General features: G+C 52.3%; 1 protein-coding gene across 2 annotated transcripts in view; it reads left to right on the forward strand.

The window, feature by feature from the left end:
- Positions 1-17,960, forward strand: part of IGSF21 (immunoglobin superfamily member 21) — a 555,163-nt gene that overhangs the window by 522,300 nt on the left and 14,903 nt on the right. For both annotated transcript variants that reach the window (XM_063942118.1, XM_063942117.1), the window contains exon 7: positions 17,186-17,271. In XM_063942118.1, the coding sequence (XP_063798188.1) occupies positions 17,186-17,271 (86 nt within the window). The remainder of the gene's footprint in view (positions 1-17,185; positions 17,272-17,960) is intronic.

The raw sequence follows: 17,960 nt of genomic DNA on the forward strand, positions 1-17,960 counted from the left end.
TTTCTCCCATGCATCTGGAGAGGAAGTCATGGCCCTCATTCATTCCTGTCCCCTCACCACCTCCCCACTTGACCCTATCCCCTCCCGCCTCCTCTGCTACCTCTCTCCTTCCCATCTTTTCCACCTTCTCAATCTGTCCCGCTCATCAGGCACTGTCCCCTCTGCCTTCAAGCACGCACTCATCTCTCCTATTCTTAAAAAACCTACACTTGATCCAAACACTCTCTCCAACTACCGACCCATCTCTCTCCTCCCTTTTGCCTCCAAAAGCGTATTGTCTACAACCGTCTTACTTCCTTTCTTTCCTCACACTTACTGCTTGACCCATTCCAGTCTGGCTTCCGTCCTCTCCACTCCACTGAAACTGCCCTTACTAAAGTCTGCAATAACCTCCATGCTGCTAAATCTAAGGGACACTACTCTATACTTATTCTACTTGATCTCTCTGCTGCTTTTGACACTGTGGACCATCCTCTCCTACTGCAAATTCTTCACTCCATTGGTCTACGTGACACTGCCCTCTCTTGGCTGTCCTCCTACCTTTCTGACCGTTCTTTCTCTGTCTCCTCTCATGACTCCACCTCCCCCTCACTTCCACTAACTGTAGGGGTACCCCAAGGTTCTGTCCTTGGTCCTCTTCTCTCTCTATACGTCCTCACTAGGTAAGCTCATCAGTTCTTTTGGTTTCCAATATCATCTCTACGCTGATGACACCCAAATCTATCTTTCCTCTCCAGACCTCTACCCTGCTCTCCTCACTCGTATCTCCAACTGTCTATCTGCTACCTCTTCCTGGATGTCCCAGCGCTTTCTTAAACTTAACATGTCTAAGACCGAGCTGATCATCTTCCCTCCCTCCCGCATAACCTCACCTCCTACAATCTCATTATCTATTGATGGCACTACTATCTCCTCTAGCCCCCAAGTGCGCTGTCTTGGAGTAATCCTTGACTCCTCCCTCTCCTTCAAACCACACATTCAGCACCTCTCACAAACCTGCCATTTTCATCTAAAAAATATTTCCAGGATCAGACCTTTTCTGACCCAGGATGCTACTAAGACTCTTATCCACTCACTGGTCATCTCCAGACTGGACTACTGTAATCTGCTCCTGACTGGCATTCCTGACAAATACCTCTCTCCACTGCAATCTATCCTCAATGCTGCTGCCCGGCTCATCTTCCTCACCAAACGCACTACGTCCACCTCTCCTCTCTTACTAGACCTTCACTGGCTCCCCTTCCCTTTCAGAATCCATTTCAAGCTTCTCACACTCGCTTACAAAGCCCTCACCCACTCCTCTCCCATCTACATCTCTGACCTTATCTCCCTTTACACTCCCACCCGTCCTCTTCGCTCTGCTAATGCACGCCGACTCTCCTGCCTACGGATTACTTCCTCCCACTCCTACCTCCAAGATTTTTCACGTGCTGCACCACTTCTTTGGAATTCCCTACCTCTCCCCCTCAGACTCTCCACCTCTCTACAAAACTTCAAACGGGCTCTCAAGACCCACTTCTTCACCAAACCCAGCCAAATCTCATCCTAACCCTCTGTTCTACGCTCTCTATGTACCCCAACTGTGTCACCCCTGTCTGTCTACCCCTCCCCTTTAGAATGTAAGCTCTCACGAGCAGGGCCCTCTTCCCTCATGTGCTTATCCTTTCTTACTTTAATAATCTTCAACTGCACCAATTCCATCAGTCTTCTGCCACCTGATACTTATTCCAGTGTCATCTGCTGATGTAACTATGTTTATTTACCCTGTACTTGTCCTATACTGTCATCAACTGTAAGTTGCTGTTTTCCTGTTTGATTATTTGTTTATGTACTCTGTAATTGGGCGCTGCGGAACCCTTGTGGCGCCATATAAATAAAGGATAATAATAATAATGTAGTGTCAGGGTGGGGTCGGCCGCGTACAGGAGAAAGAGTATTAGATGTTTTCACAGCACAGTGCTCACCTTCCCCTCTTATGGCAGCAAACCACCCTGAGCAAAGATTATCCTCCCAAATGCCCAGAAAATAGCGTTTTTACTGATATTGCCGGGTAGTAACATAAATGCGAATGTGAGTATTGTTGTGCTAACCGCCACCCGGAGATACTTTGTGACGCTTGCGTTACTCCGCCTTGCCAAAGCAGCGGGATTGTACACGTAGCTTTCCACTGCGCGGCTAAATTCCCACGCTCGGGTTCACCAACATGGTACCAGTCATGTGGCAATATTAGGGCAATATATATATATATATATATATATATATATATATATGTAGATAGATAGACTCCCTGGGTCTTTGGGTGCCATGACTGGGGAGATCGAACACTTTTAAACACTCCCCCCACCCCTTCCACATTTCCAGGCTTTTAAATAGTTACGTAGTGCCTCGTGCTTGTGGCGCTTAATGACACAATCCCGGCCCAGGCTGGCGCTATGATATCACCAAGCCCGCCACCTCCTAGTGGTAGAAACTATTAGAGGCCTGGTGTAGTGTATGACATCATTGTGACCTCAGAGGTGGACGCAAATACATTCAGAGCTGCAGTGGCTGTGTTTTTGCCACCACTCCCCCAAATGGTCAAAACTGTCAATCCCTGCAAACAAAGGCCCTGCTCTGCCGCCATCACAAGACCATCACTCACAGCAGCAGAAAATTCACACCGCTGTGTATTAAAGCGACACTGCACGCTTCTCTGAATCAGGCGCGTTGCGGCAGATTGCACCATTGGCTGCGGTCAGTGCGGCTATGACCACGCGATTCACACCCTTACGCTCCACACAAAGTATGTAAGTGTCGCCGTCCGTTTTGGATCCCTGCAGTTCTGACGACGAATCCTGTCCTAGCGCACAAGGTGTTAAGGACAAGAAAAAAAAAACCTCATAATTAGATTCATTAACTGTGTTTTTGGTTCTGAATTAATTAAATGGTATCAACTTGTTAGTTTTAGTGTCTGGCGGTATATTTAGCTGCGCTTCGTGGTAATGTAATATGGAAGGCGCCAGTCATCTGCAAACACAATGAAACCTTAATTGTCCCCGTTACCATGTGATCATTTGGGGGAAACGCAGCCCCCCCATTAGGACGGTCTGCTTATCGTGCCTGTCTGAGCGTTATCCCTGTACTGCGTGACCGCACTGAGGGGGGATGTTGTATTATTATTTGTCTTTGATTACTTTGGAACGCTTTTAATGTGTCCTATTTTGCCCCCTGAAAGAGCCACTTTCACTTGAAGGAACGAAAGCGGCGGCAGCGTTACACATATTAATAGTAAATTGGGTGCTCATCTGTATTCGGCCTGCTGTGAATCCACACATTCTTCCTAATGTCACACGCCAGCCAGATTTCCTCTGAAGTTGAGGGAGAACTTCCAGCGCCATTAAAATGTCTTTGGAAATATAAATGTAAAATTTACGTCCTTTCAGCGAGAGGCGGCGAGGTGCGATGTTCTGCATTTCTCCTCCGAGCTACAGGAGCGGCGGGCTGGGGTAATACAGGGAAAGGAGTCTTTACTTGAAAGTTTCATTAAAATCACAGATATCAATTTTTCATCCACAGCCATCAATTTTCCATATTAATCTGCCAGCTCTGAAAGCGAGTTTCTGAGCGTGGCGCGGGAAGCCCACTAGACTACAGAATGCCCGCGACCACTGCGCTGCACATCTTACAGGCGATAATTGACACACAATATGGCCGTAATTCAGTCTTGTTCATACATAAAACCAATTACGAAGCAGTAAACGGATTATTTATCTGTCTGGAGGTACACCGAGCAGCTGCCGTTACAATAGCCGAAAATCAAAGATGGGCGGATTGCAGCAATAATAATTACTCATCCCGATCCTCGTAATTCCGTTACATACACAAGTTATTTCACTCTCCTCATTTTGTCAGAAGGATCTCGTGTTGCCAGAAACGGTCTCCGTCTCCCTCGCCGTCCTGTAGTCCCTGAGCCAAGGGGAGGGGATCCAAATGTTGCTGCTGCAACCGACTTCTCACTGCGCCTTCTTCCTCGCTCCTTTTCCACCACGTCGGATCACCCCAAAACGAGAGCCGTCCGCTGCAGACGTTGATTATCTGCTCGCTCGCTGCTTTCTCTTGGGTGTGGTTCATAGGTTCGACAGTGTCTAGGTCGACAGTAACTAGATCGACAGGGATGCTAGGTCGACATGAGTTTGTTTTTTTGGTGTAGTTTTCTCCGTACAGTGACCGTGAACCACTCGACACAGGTTACGATTCCCAGTCTTCCCAATCGTAGTCCACGTGGATCGTTAAGTATGAAAAAGTTCAAAAAGACCCTGTCGACCTTGAAACTCTGTCGACCTAGGTACTGTCGACCAATAGTGGTCGACCTAGTTACTGTTGACCTAGAGACCGGATCCCCTTTCTCTTCAGGGAGCAGAATATCAATCCACTGGGACTGGTGACTCTGGGCCTGATTCAGACATGATCACAGCAGCAAATTTGTTAGCTAATGGGCAAAACCATTTGCACTGCAGGTGTAGCAGATATAACATGTGCAGAGAGAGTTAGATTTGAGTGGGTTATATTGTTTCTGTGCAGGGTAAATACTGGCTGCTTTATTTTTTCACCGCAATTTAGATTTCAGTTTGAACACACCCCACCCAAATCTAACTCTCTCTGCACATGTTACATCTGCTCCCACTGCACTGCACATGGGGGTAATTCTGAGTTGATCGCAGCAGGAATTTTGGCCCTCATTCCGAGTTGTTCGCTCGTTATTTTTCTTCGCATCGGTGCGATAAGTCGCAAACTGCGCATGCGCAATGTTCGCAATGCGCATGCGCCAAGTAAATTAGCACAAAAGTTTGGTATTTTACTCACAGCTTTACAATGAAATTTCTTTGTTCTGGTGATCGGAGTGAGATTGACAGGAAGTGGGTGTTTCTGGGCGGAAACTGGCCGGTTTATGGATGTGTGCGAAAAAACGCTGCCGTTTCTGGGGAAAAACGCGGGAGTGGCTGGAGAAACGGGGGAGTGTCTGGACGAACGCTGGGTGTGTTTGTGACGTCAAACCAGGAACGAAAAGGACTGAACTGATCGCACTGGAAGAGTAAGGCTCGAGCTACTCAGAAACTGCAAAGAAATGTCTTTTCGCTATTTTGCGAATCTTTAGTTCGCTATTCTGCTAAGCTAAGATTCACTCCCAGAGGGCGGCGGCTTAGCGTGTGCAATACTGCTAAAAGCAGCTAGCGAGCGAACAACTCGGAATGAGGGCCATGGGCCCTCATTCCGAGTTGTTCGCGCACTGCTAATTTTAGCAGAATTGCTAATAGGCTAAAATCTGTCAGTTCTGCGCATGCGTATGCATCTCAGGGCGCACGCGCTAAGCAAATTTACACAAAACTATGCTATTTTACTCACAGGCGAACTAAGCTTTTCAATCGCTCTGCTGATTGACAGAAAGTGGGAGTTTCTGGGCGGAAACTGGCCGTTTTCAGGGAGTGTGCTAAAAAACGCAGGCGTGCTAGATAAAAACGCAGGAGTGTCTGGAGAAACGGAGGAGCGGCTGTTCGGACGCTGGGCGTGTTTGTGACATCAAACCAGGAGCTAAACGGACTGAGGTCATCGCAATCTAGGAGTAGGCCTGGAGATACTCAGAAACTGCAAGGAAATTGCTTTTGTTAGCAATTCTGCTAATATTAGCAGAATTGATAATCTTTCGTTAGCAATTGCTAATCTTTCGTTAGCAATTGTGCTATGCTAAAATACACTCCCAGAGGGTGGCGGCTTTGTGTTTGCATTTCTGCTAAAAGTAGCTAGCGAGCGAACAACTCGGAATGAGGGCCATGGTTTTGCCCAACTGCTAACAAAATTCCTGCTGCGATCAACTCAGAATTACCCCCATGGTTTTTCCCAACTGCTAACAAATTTGCTGCTGTCATCAGGTCTGAATTAGGCCCTCTGAGCAGTAGCATCCGTTGCGGCCTCAGTGATCAGGTGGCACCAAGTTTCTCTGAACGTCTTTTTAGTGATAGCACCGGCGGCGACTGTGCTCCCTGATATATCTGAAGGCATTTGGAGAAATTTGGCTGGACGACGGGTGGTCTTGAAGTTAGAAGATGGTGCACGTAATGAGCGTAGAAGTCGTGGAGCGCTAGTTGCAATAGTAATGGCTACGCTGGACACTTATACAGGTTTATTGGATTCATATATCTTTGACACCCAATCGACATTGGTCACACATCAGATGTATAACTGCTAAGAAATAAGTCAGGGTGTCATCATTATAATATGAGGAGCATATTTGTGATAATTAGGACAAAATCCAAAGTCTATTCTAGGACTGTAGTGTCCCACCAAGGCATTAGTGTCTACATTATAAAGTCCCACAGTAACGTTCAAAGGCAATTTGGCTCCTAGATGTATATGTATAGATACCACTTACGTTAGGGACACACTATACAGTTATTGGGCTGATTTACCAATAGTTAGGATTTGCGCAGTGTGTAGGCATGAGTGCTTTCTCCATATTCCGCTAAAACTGCCCAAAAATGGCCAGAAGCGCCTGGTTTCAATCGGCCAAAAGGTCCCGATATTGTGCAGCGTGTGCCCGTATTTCCTACGGTGTATCCTGATTACCGCATCCTCCTTCTGCACAGGAATATGCAAATTCAGTGCGATGTGTAGGGCTATCGATGCCAGGTTGTTCCGTCTGTGCTCTGCCGCAGCTGTGAACTGGGTAGTGCTGTGTTACCCAGGCACTGGTGACCATCATCACTATCTGATGTGGGCACCAGCTTTTTGTCACCTGCACACAATACAGCTTTCCCTCTCATTCCCAGGTCTGCATGTGTTTGCCCTATGTGAGAGCGCCCCCTGTCCTGCCTGTGCAGGTGTAATGTGGCATAATAATGCCTGCATGCCAGCCCAGTGTCACTGGAGCCTATGCTATGCCAATGGTGTGGCATCAGCCTCCATGGCACTAGCGGCACATCCCTCCTGCCGCGCAGTGTCCCTACGCAGTCTCTGATGCCTCCACCAACCCTCAGAATGCTCTGTGGGAACCAAATCATGGAATGGGGGAACACAGAGAAGTCTCCATGCGGCCAACGATCAGCTTCTGGCAGTGACTGGGGATGGTGGATGGGAGAACTGGAAGGAGCAGTGACTGGGGATGGTGGATGGGAGAACTGGAAGGAGCAGCGACTGGGGATGGTGGATGGGAGAACTGGAAGGAGCAGTGACTGGGGATGGTGGATGGGAGAACTGGAAGGAGCAGTGACTGGGGATGGTGGATGGGAGAACTGGAAGGAGAAGTGACTGGGGATGGTGGATTGGAGAACTGGAAGGAGCAGTGACTGGGGATGGTGGATGGGAGAACTGGAAGGAGCAGTGACGGGATGGTGGATGGGAGAACTGGATGGAGCAGTGACTGGGGATGGTGGATGGGAGAACTGGAAGGAGCAGTGACTGGGGATGGTGGATGGGAGAACTGGAAGGAGCAGTGACTGGGGATGGTGGATGGGAGAACTGGATGGAGCAGTGACTGGGGATGGTGGATGGGAGAACTGGAAGGAGCAGTGACTGGGGATGGTGGATTGGAGAACTGGAAGGAGCAGTGACTGGGGATGGTGGATGGGAGAACTGGATGGAGCAGTGACTGGGGATGGTGGATGGGAGAACTGGAAGGAGCAGTGACGGGATGGTGGATGGGAGAACTGGATGGAGCAGTGACTGGGGATGGTGGATGGGAGAACTGGATGGAGCAGTGACTGGGGATGGTGGATGGGAGAACTGGATGGAGCAGTGACTGGGGATGGTGGATGGGAGAACTGGATGGAGCAGTGACTGGGGATGGTGGATGGGAGAACTGGATGGAGCAGTGACTGGGGATGGTGGATGGGAGAACTGGAAGGAGCAGCGACTGGGGATGGTGGATTGGAGAACTGGAAGGAGCAGCGACTGGGGATGGTGGATTGGAGAACTGGAAGGAGCAGCGACTGGGGATGGTGGATGGGAGAACTGGAAGGAGCAGCGACTGGGGATGGTGGATGGGAGAACTGGAAGGAGCGGCGACTGGGGATGGTGGATGGGAGAACTGGAAGGAGCGGCGACTGGGGATGGTGGATGGGAGAACTGGAAGGAGCGGTGACTGGGGATGGTGGATGGGAGAACTGGAAGGAGCAGTGACTGGGGATGGTGGATGGGAGAACTGGATGGAGCAGTGACTGGGGATGGTGGATGGGAGAACTGGAATGAGCAGTGACGGGATGGTGGATGGGAGAACTGGATGGAGCAGTGACTGGGGATGGTGGATGGGAGAACTGGATGGAGCAGTGACTGGGGATGGTGGATGGGAGAACTGGAAGGAGCAGCGACTGGGGATGGTGGATGGGAGAACTGGAAGGAGCAGCGACTGGGGATGGTGGATGGGAGAACTGGAAGGAGCAGCGACTGGGGATGGTGGATTGGAGAACTGGAAGGAGCAGCGACTGGGGATGGTGGATTGGAGAACTGGAAGGAGCAGCGACTGGGGATGGTGGATTGGAGAACTGGAAGGAGCAGCGACTGGGGATGGTGGATGGGAGAACTGGAAGGAGCAGCGACTGGGGATGGTGGATGGGAGAACTGGAAGGAGCAGCGACTGGGGATGGTGGATGGGAGAACTGGAAGGAGCAGCGACTGGGGATGGTGGATGGGAGAACTGGAAGCAGCAGCGACTGGGGATGGTGGATGGAAGAACTGGAAGGAGCAGCGACTGGGGATGGTGGATGGGAGAACTGGAAGGAGCAGCGACTGGGGATGGTGGATGGGAGAACTGGAAGGAGCAGTGACTGGGGATGGTGGATGGGAGAACTGGATGGAGCAGTGACTGGGGATGGTGGATGGGAGAACTGGAAGGAGCAGTGACGGGATGGTGGATGGGAGAACTGGAAGGAGCAGTGACGGGATGGTGGATGGGAGAACTGGATGGAGCAGTGACTGGGGATGGTGGATGGGAGAACTGGATGGAGCAGTGACTGGGGATGGTGGATGGGAGAACTGGATGGAGCAGTGACTGGGGATGGTGGATGGGAGAACTGGAAGGAGCAGCGACTGGGGATGGTGGATGGGAGAACTGGAAGGAGCAGTGACTGGGGATGGTGGATGGGAGAACTGGAAGGAGCAGTGACTGGGGAAGGTGGATGGGAGAACTGGAAGGAGCAGTGACTGGGGATGGTGGATGGGAGAACTGGAAGGAGCAGTGACTGGGGAAGGTGGATGGGAGAACTGGAAGGAGCAGTGACTGGGGATGGTGGATGGGAGAACTGGAAGGAGCAGTGACTGGGGATGGTGGATGGGAGAGCTGGAAGGAGCAGTGACGGGATGGTGGATGGGAGAACTGGATGGAGCAGTGACTGGGGATGGTGGATGGGAGAACTGGATGGAGCAGTGACTGGGGATGGTGGATGGGAGAACTGGAAGGAGCAGCGACTGGGGATGGTGGATGGGAGAACTGGAAGGAGCAGCGACTGGGGATGGTGGATGGGAGAACTGGAAGGAGCAGCGACTGGGGATGGTGGATTGGAGAACTGGAAGGAGCAGCGACTGGGGATGGTGGATTGGAGAACTGGAAGGAGCAGTGACTGGGGATGGTGGATGGAAGAACTGGAAGGAGCAGTGACTGGGGATGGTGGATGGGAGAACTGGAAGGAGCAGTGACGGGATGGTGGATGGGAGAACTGGATGGAGCAGTGACTGGGGATGGTGGATGGGAGAACTGGAAGGAGCAGTGACTGGGGATGGTGGATGGGAGAACTGGAAGGAGCAGTGACTGGGGATGGTGGATGGGAGAACTGGATGGAGCAGTGACTGGGGATGGTGGATGGGAGAACTGGAATGAGCAGTGACGGGATGGTGGATGGGAGAACTGGATGGAGCAGTGACTGGGGATGGTGGATGGGAGAACTGGATGGAGCAGTGACTGGGGATGGTGGATGGGAGAACTGGAAGGAGCAGCGACTGGGGATGGTGGATGGGAGAACTGGAAGGAGCAGCGACTGGGGATGGTGGATGGGAGAACTGGAAGGAGCAGCGACTGGGGATGGTGGATGGGAGAACTGGAAGCAGCAGCGACTGGGGATGGTGGATGGAAGAACTGGAAGGAGCAGCGACTGGGGATGGTGGATGGGAGAACTGGAAGGAGCAGTGACTGGGGATGGTGGATGGGAGAACTGGAAGGAGCAGTGACTGGGGATGGTGGATGGGAGAACTGGAAGGAGCAGCGACTGGGGATGGTGGATGGGAGAACTGGAAGGAGCAGCGACTGGGGATGGTGGATGGGAGAACTGGAAGGAGCAGCGACTGGGGATGGTGGATGGGAGAACTGGAAGCAGCAGCGACTGGGGATGGTGGATGGAAGAACTGGAAGGAGCAGCGACTGGGGATGGTGGATGGAAGAACTGGAAGGAGCAGCGACTGGGGATGGTGGATGGGAGAACTGGAAGGAGCAGTGACTGGGGATGGTGGATGGGAGAACTGGAAGGAGCAGTGACTGGGGATGGTGGATGGGAGAACTGGATGGAGCAGTGACTGGGGATGGTGGATGGGAGAACTGGAAGGAGCAGTGACGGGATGGTGGATGGGAGAACTGGAAGGAGCAGTGACTGGGGATGGTGGATGGGAGAACTGGAAGGAGCAGTGACGGGATGGTGGATGGGAGAACTGGATGGAGCAGTGACTGGGGATGGTGGATGGGAGAACTGGATGGAGCAGTGACTGGGGATGGTGGATGGGAGAACTGGATGGAGCAGTGACTGGGGATGGTGGATGGGAGAACTGGAAGGAGCAGCGACTGGGGATGGTGGATGGGAGAACTGGAAGGAGCAGTGACTGGGGATGGTGGATGGGAGAACTGGAAGGAGCAGTGACTGGGGAAGGTGGATGGGAGAACTGGAAGGAGCAGTGACTGGGGATGGTGGATGGGAGAACTGGAAGGAGCAGCGACTGGGGATGGTGGATGGGAGAACTGGAAGGAGCAGTGACTGGGGATGGTGGATGGGAGAACTGGAAGGAGCAGTGACTGGGGATGGTGGATGGGAGAACTGGATGGAGCAGTGACTGGGGATGGTGGATGGGAGAACTGGATGGAGCAGTGACTGGGGATGGTGGATGGGAGAACTGGAAGGAGCAGTGACTGGGGATGGTGGATGGGAGAACTGGATGGAGCAGTGACTGGGGATGGTGGATGGGAGAACTGGAAGGAGCAGTGACGGGATGGTGGATGGGAGAACTGGAAGGAGCAGTGACTGGGGATGGTGGATGGGAGAACTGGATGGAGCAGTGACTGGGGATGGTGGATGGGAGAACTGGATGGAGCAGTGACTGGGGATGGTGGATGGGAGAACTGGATGGAGCAGTGACTGGGGATGGTGGATGGGAGAACTGGAAGGAGCAGCGACTGGGGATGGTGGATGGGAGAACTGGAAGGAGCAGCGACTGGGGATGGTGGATGGGAGAACTGGAAGGAGCAGTGACTGGGGATGGTGGATGGGAGAACTGGAAGGAGCAGTGACTGGGGATGGTGGATGGGAGAACTGGATGGAGCAGTGACTGGGGATGCTGGATGGGAGAACTGGAAGGAGCAGCGACTGGGGATGGTGGATGTGGGAGAACTGGAAGGAGCAGTGACTGGGGATAGTGGATGGGAGAACTGGAAGGAGCAGTGACTGGGGATGCTGGATGGGAGAACTGGAAGGAGCAGCGACTGGGGATGGTGGATGTGGGAGAACTGGAAGGAGCAGTGACTGGGGATGGTGGATGGGAGAACTGGAAGGAGCAGTGACTGGGGAAGGTGGATGGGAGAACTGGAAGGAGCAGTGACTGGGGATGGTGGATGGGAGAACTGGAAGGAGCAGTGACTGGGGATGGTGGATGGGAGAACTGGAAGGAGCAGCGACTGGGGATGGTGGATGGGAGAACTGGAAGGAGCAGTGACTGGGGATGGTGGATGGGAGAACTGGAAGGAGCAGCGACTGGGGATGGTGGATGGGAGAACTGGAAGGAGCAGCGACTGGGGATGGTGGATGGGAGAACTGGAAGGAGCAGTGACTGGGGATGGTGGATGGGAGAACTGGAAGGAGCAGTGACTGGGGATAGTGGATGGGAGAACTGGAAGGAGCAGTGACTGGGGATGGTGGATGTGGGAGAACTGGAAGGAGCAGTGACTGGGGATGGTGGATGGGAGAACTGGAAGGAGCAGTGACTGGGGATGGTGGATGGGAGAACTGGAAGGAGCAGCGACTGGGGATGGTGGATGGGAGAACTGGAAGGAGCAGCGACTGGGGATGGTGGATGGGAGAACTGGAAGGAGCAGTGACTGGGGATGGTAGATGGGAGAACTGGAAGGAGCAGTGACTGGGGATGGTGGATGGGAGAACTGGAAGGAGCAGTGACTGGGGATGGTGGATGGGAGAACTGGAAGGAGCAGTGACTGGGGATGGTGGATGGGAGAACTGGAAGGAGCAGTGACTGGGGATGGTGGATGGGAGAACTGGAAGGAGCAGTGACTGGGGATGGTGGATGGGAGAACTGGATGGAGCAGTGACTGGGGATGGTGGATGGGAGAACTGGAAGGAGCAGTGACTGGGGATGGTGGATGGGAGAACTGGAAGGAGCAGCGACTGGGGATGGTGGATGGGAGAACTGGAGGAAGCAGTGACTGGGGATGGTGGATGGGAGAACTGGAAGGAGCAGTGACTGGGGATGGTGGATGGGAGAACTGGAAGCAGCAGTGACTGGGGATGGTGGATGGGAGAACTGGAAGGAGCAGTGACGAGATGGTGGATGGGAGAACTGGAAGGAGCAGATAGTGATAGCTCAGGAGGTCAGATGGATGATTACAGGTATACAGAATTGGAAATGATTTTACTAAATGAGTCTTTTTCCTCACTAATAAAAATAACTATTTTGCATTACTGCATTCAGAACTATTGTACGTAGGAATTAGGAAACTGTGTAATTACAGTCTGACTGACAGACACGTCTACATGAATATGCCGAATGTCATTATCTTGTACAAAATACATTCCAGCTGAATACATGGATCGCAGGGTATAATGGGAATATACCTATATACAGAAGGGGACGCAGTTCCGGCACCTGATCTGTAATCCCTACTAGTACTAGTTCCAGAGAGAGGTAGAAATATGTGACCATATCTCAGAGGTGAAGAGAATCCATCTCTGCAGGATTACCCGAAGTGCGGGAGCCACTCTGTCTCCTGTTACTGGGGTACTGTCCGGTCTCCTGCTACTGGGGTACTGTCCGGTCTCCTGTTACTGGGGTACTGTCCGGTCTGTTACTGGGGTACTGTCCGGTCTCCTGTTACTGGGGTACTGTCCGGTCTCCTGTTACTGGGGTACTGTCCGGTCTCCTGTTACTGGGGTACTGTCCGGTCTCCTGTTACTGGGGTACTGTCCGGTCTCCTGTTACTGGGGTACTGTCCGGTCTGTTACTGGGGTACTGTCCGGTCTCCTGTTACTGGGGTACTGTCCGGTCTCCTGTTACTGGGGTACTCTCCGGTCTCCTGTTACTGGGGTACTCTCCGGTCCCCTGTTACTGGGGTACTCTCCGGTCCCCTGTTACTGGGGTACTCTCCGGTCCCCTGTTACTGGGGTACTGTCCGGTCCCCTGTTACTTGGGTACTGTCCGGTCCCCTGTTACTGGGGTACTGTCCGGTCCCCTGTTACTGGGGTACTGTCCGGTCTCCTGTTACTGGGGTACTGTCCGGTCTCCTGTTACTGGGGTACTGTGCGGAGCCTCCTTCCATACAAATATTTTACATATAATTTACATTTTTCCTTAATTTGTAGCTTTTTACAAAGGGGACGGAGGGGGCGAAAACACTGGAATATTTATTTTCACGGCTTAATATGTATTATATTTATTTGCAAATGTGCGCCGCTCCCACCTACCCCTGCCTGTCGTGTGTCCTGCTTTCACCTACCCCTGCCTCTCGCGTGCTCCGCTCTCACCTACCCCTGCCTCTCGCCCACCCCGCCTACCCCTGCCCCTCACCCACCCCGCTCTCGCCTACCCCTGCCCCTCGCCCGCCCCGCTCGCCTGCCTCTCGCCCGCTCTCGCCTATCCCTGCCCCTAGCCCGCCCCCGCTCTTGCCCACCCCTGCCTCTCGCCTACCCCTGCCTCTCGCGAGCCCCCGCTCTCGCCTACCCCTGCCTCTCGCGAGCCCCCGCTCTCGCCTTCCTCTGACTCTCGCCCGCCCCGCTCTCCCCTACCCCTGCCTCTCGCGTGCCCCGCTCTCACCTACCCCTGCCTCTCGCGTGCCCCGCTCTCACCTACCCCTGCCTCTCGCGTGCCTCGCTCTCACCTACCCCTGCCTCTCGCGTGCCCCGCTCTCACCTACCCGTGCCCCGCTCTCACCTACCCCTGCCTCTCGCGTGCCCCGCTCTCACCTACTCCCCCTCAGTATACCGACAATGGCATCCCATCTGCAGGTACGCTGCAGCGAGTCCTCTCTTGCCCGGTGACGAGCGTAGTATTCCCACTCGGTTGGTGGCGTGGACCCACCAACCGAGTGGCAATTCCCGGCAGGTGTCGACATTCCGTCTTCTGGTAATATGTCGGTTGTCAGGATCCCGACAGCCGCCATTATATCTGCATCCTGTGGAGGAGCCCGGATACGATAACAGAGAATCGTGCCTGTTGGAAATAAGCCAGTTGTTGATGCTCCGCCCACCAACATGCCCACTTCCATGGATGACAGGTGGGGAGAGGTGCGCACAAGTAGGACAGTTACACCCAGGCCACACGGCGTACTGAGCGATAAATCCCGTCCTTATAGTCACTGATGTATCCCTATAGGAGTAAGATGCCGGGTATATAACCATCACCTGCTGCGGTGTGTGCGCAGAACGTCACACTGTGCTTCTACCAGACGTGTGGCCAGTCGCCATAGCGGGACTTGGACAGCCATTAGATAGAACGTGAAAAGTACCAGGTTGTGGTTCCGTAACCAGTCCTTTATATAGGAGGGGGCAGGGGTGCGTCAGGACCGGTTGCAGTTAAAATGCCAGCTGTCAGGATCCCGTTTACCGACACCGAAATACCGACAGCTGGAGTCCCGGCGTGCCAGGGCTATTCCCACTCGCGAGTTCCCTCAACACCCATAGAGTGGAATTAGATCCTATGGTAAGCGCAGCGAGCTACCGAGCCCGCAAGGAGATTCTTAGCGCTCGCCCCGCTGCCGGCATTCTGGCGGGCGGGACGCCACTATCAGGATATTGACAGCTGGCATCCTGTCTGCCGGTAAGATGTATGTAACCCGTCGGGACCAGCCACACTGATTGGCAGGAGGGCTAATCTTGGTGTATTATCCATATAAATATACCAAGCACCGACCTTCATCCATGATACTGACCCCTAGATGAGGGGGTTGGGACCTCCGGCAGTGGGGCCCACCGGGAATTTCCCACTCGACCCTGTGGGCCGGTACAACCCTGGAAGCGGGAAATATTGCAGCTGCAGTCTCTTTACAGAGTACATTAATGTAATTACACAAGTTCTGAAAACCAAATATATTGTCTTCTATGGACCGGATCAATCAGGGAGGGGGTCACATGATCCTGGCGGGCAGTCGCTGAACCAGATGCCCAGCACACGTGCAGCCGGGTACAGCGGTGCTGCTTGATCCAAACCCGAAACCTTTCCCTTTAGCTTGTGCCAGTACAGGCTGTTAGCAGAGCCCGTGTCCCGGCGTCTAATTGTTGATACATTGTCCCATGCTATGGATCATTCCAAATGGCTGCGATATGAAGCGGTGAGCAATTATCATTTTCAGGGGGTTTTATGTGGCGTTGCTAATTATGGGGCATATGTACCAAAGCTTGGAGAGAGATCAAGTTAAGAAGTTGATTGATTGATTGATTGATTGATTATTTATCTCTCTCAACTCTATGTCTCTGCAAACTGTGATACACCTACCCCTCAGTCTCATAGTAGTACAGTAGGTGGATCAAATGCACTCACAATTATGGTAACTTTTGTCTGAGTTGTCATTACTGCCCTTTATCCGCTGCTATCCTGCCTAATCATATAAAGTGCAAGATAATTAAAAGAAGGTCCTTATCTGAGTCAGAGGTCAGCAACAATATCCAACGCGTTTCGTCACACAGACTTCATCAAGACCCCTTGATGAAGTCTGTGTAACGAAACGCGTTGAAAATTGTTGCTGACCTCTGACTCAGATAAGGACCTTCTTTTAATTATCTTGCACTTTACATCTTTTTAAAATAGTGTGTATATACTTTTTATCCCATTTTTTAAAGTCTTGTAAACTTGTAATAAATGTTTTAAATATTTAATTATCTATCTTGCAACGTTATTATAGACACCATTGGTCGCTACCCCCCATTCCTTTCAACTCCATAGATTCACATAATTCAGGGATTTACCAACCCTGTATTTTTTTGGGGACCAGCAGACGCCCTACATATTGGGAGTGTCAACATATACCTGCCATATCTTTTGGGTTGCTGAGTACTGTTATTTTCATTTGTGGCGCAGTTTTTTTCCTTTTGTCCCTATATATCTATATACATACACACACACACACACACACACACACACACACACACACACACTGGTATATCTCTGTGCTAGTAATGACGGGCTTTATACAGCAGTCCCACCATACTTGCGGCACAGAGAGGGGGCGAGAGGTGCAAGTGCAGCGTCACATAACTACCAGGTGCCTGCCTCCGCTCTGTCTCCTGTCCCTCCGTGTGAAAGTCACTTCCAGCGGCAGCACGCGAGGAAGTCGAACACGGTCACGACCTTCGCTGCGTCCTGATGCCCAGAACAGTTAATTGGAACCAATTAGCTGAGAAATAAAAAGTCTCCTGCAAACGTAATTGCCAAGGAGATGATATTTGGCTCTTCCTGTACGCGGAGCGCTTTGCATATTGCAGCATCCCCAAACAACGGGAAAACAGCCAGACGTACAGTAAAATAGAAGAGAGGACACTAAAGTGGAACAAATAGCACAGATAAGTGCCTAGCGCCTCTAATAATAAAATAATGGCCAGCTGCTGTGCACAATTGATTCTTATTACCTCTGTGGCATCGCACATTTCCATAGCAGCCCAAGTACGTGGCTGAGCCCGAGCCTCGCCATCCTGCGGACATGTCTGTCTAATAGGTGTCTCCCATCTCTCTGTCTCCACAGCTGCTCCGAGAGGACCCAAAATAACCATGACGCCAACAAGAGCCCGCGTCGGCGACACAGTGCGGATGGTGGTGCAGGAGTTTCAGGTAATGATCTGGGGAAGCCGGGGCCACAGTACACAAGAAATTTCCCGTAGTATATCTCTATGAAAGGAAGAGCTAGCGGGCAACATGAGTGTTCTATTATCATATGTTTATTAGCTACGTCTAAAAGGAATCAGACATTCATTCTGCTGGATGCGGGTGGGGTTATAGCCGTCATTTGTGGGACAGCATGCCCTGCTTATCAGACAGCTCATTCCTAGGGTAGTCCGTCTCTAGCCTGTACCAGCCCCTGACCAGCGTCCAGCTCTCTAGCCTGAACCAGCTCCTGTCCAGCTCAACTAGCCTCTACTAGCCCCTGCCCAGCGTCCAGCTCTCTAGCCTGTACCAGCTCCTGTCCAGGGTCCAGCTCTCTAGCCTGTACCAGCCCCTGTCCAGCGTCCAGCTCTCTAGCCTGTACCAGCTCCTCTCCAGCGTCCAGCTCTCTAGCCTGTACCAGCTCCTCTCCAGCGTCCAGCTCTCTAGCCTGTACCAGCTCCTGTCCAGGGTCCAGCTCTCTAGCCTGTATGAGCCCCTGTCCGGTTCTCTAGCCTGTACCAGCCCCTCTTCAGTGTCCAGCTCTCTACCCTGTACCAGCCCGTCTAGCGTCCAGCTCTCTAGCCTCTACCAGCCCCTGTCCAGCGTCCAGCTCTCTAGCCTGTACCAGCTCCTGTCCAGGGTCCAGCTCTCTAGCC

Source organism: Pseudophryne corroboree, chromosome 10, assembly GCF_028390025.1.
Source record: "Pseudophryne corroboree isolate aPseCor3 chromosome 10, aPseCor3.hap2, whole genome shotgun sequence".
Lineage (NCBI taxonomy): Eukaryota > Metazoa > Chordata > Amphibia > Anura > Myobatrachidae > Pseudophryne > Pseudophryne corroboree.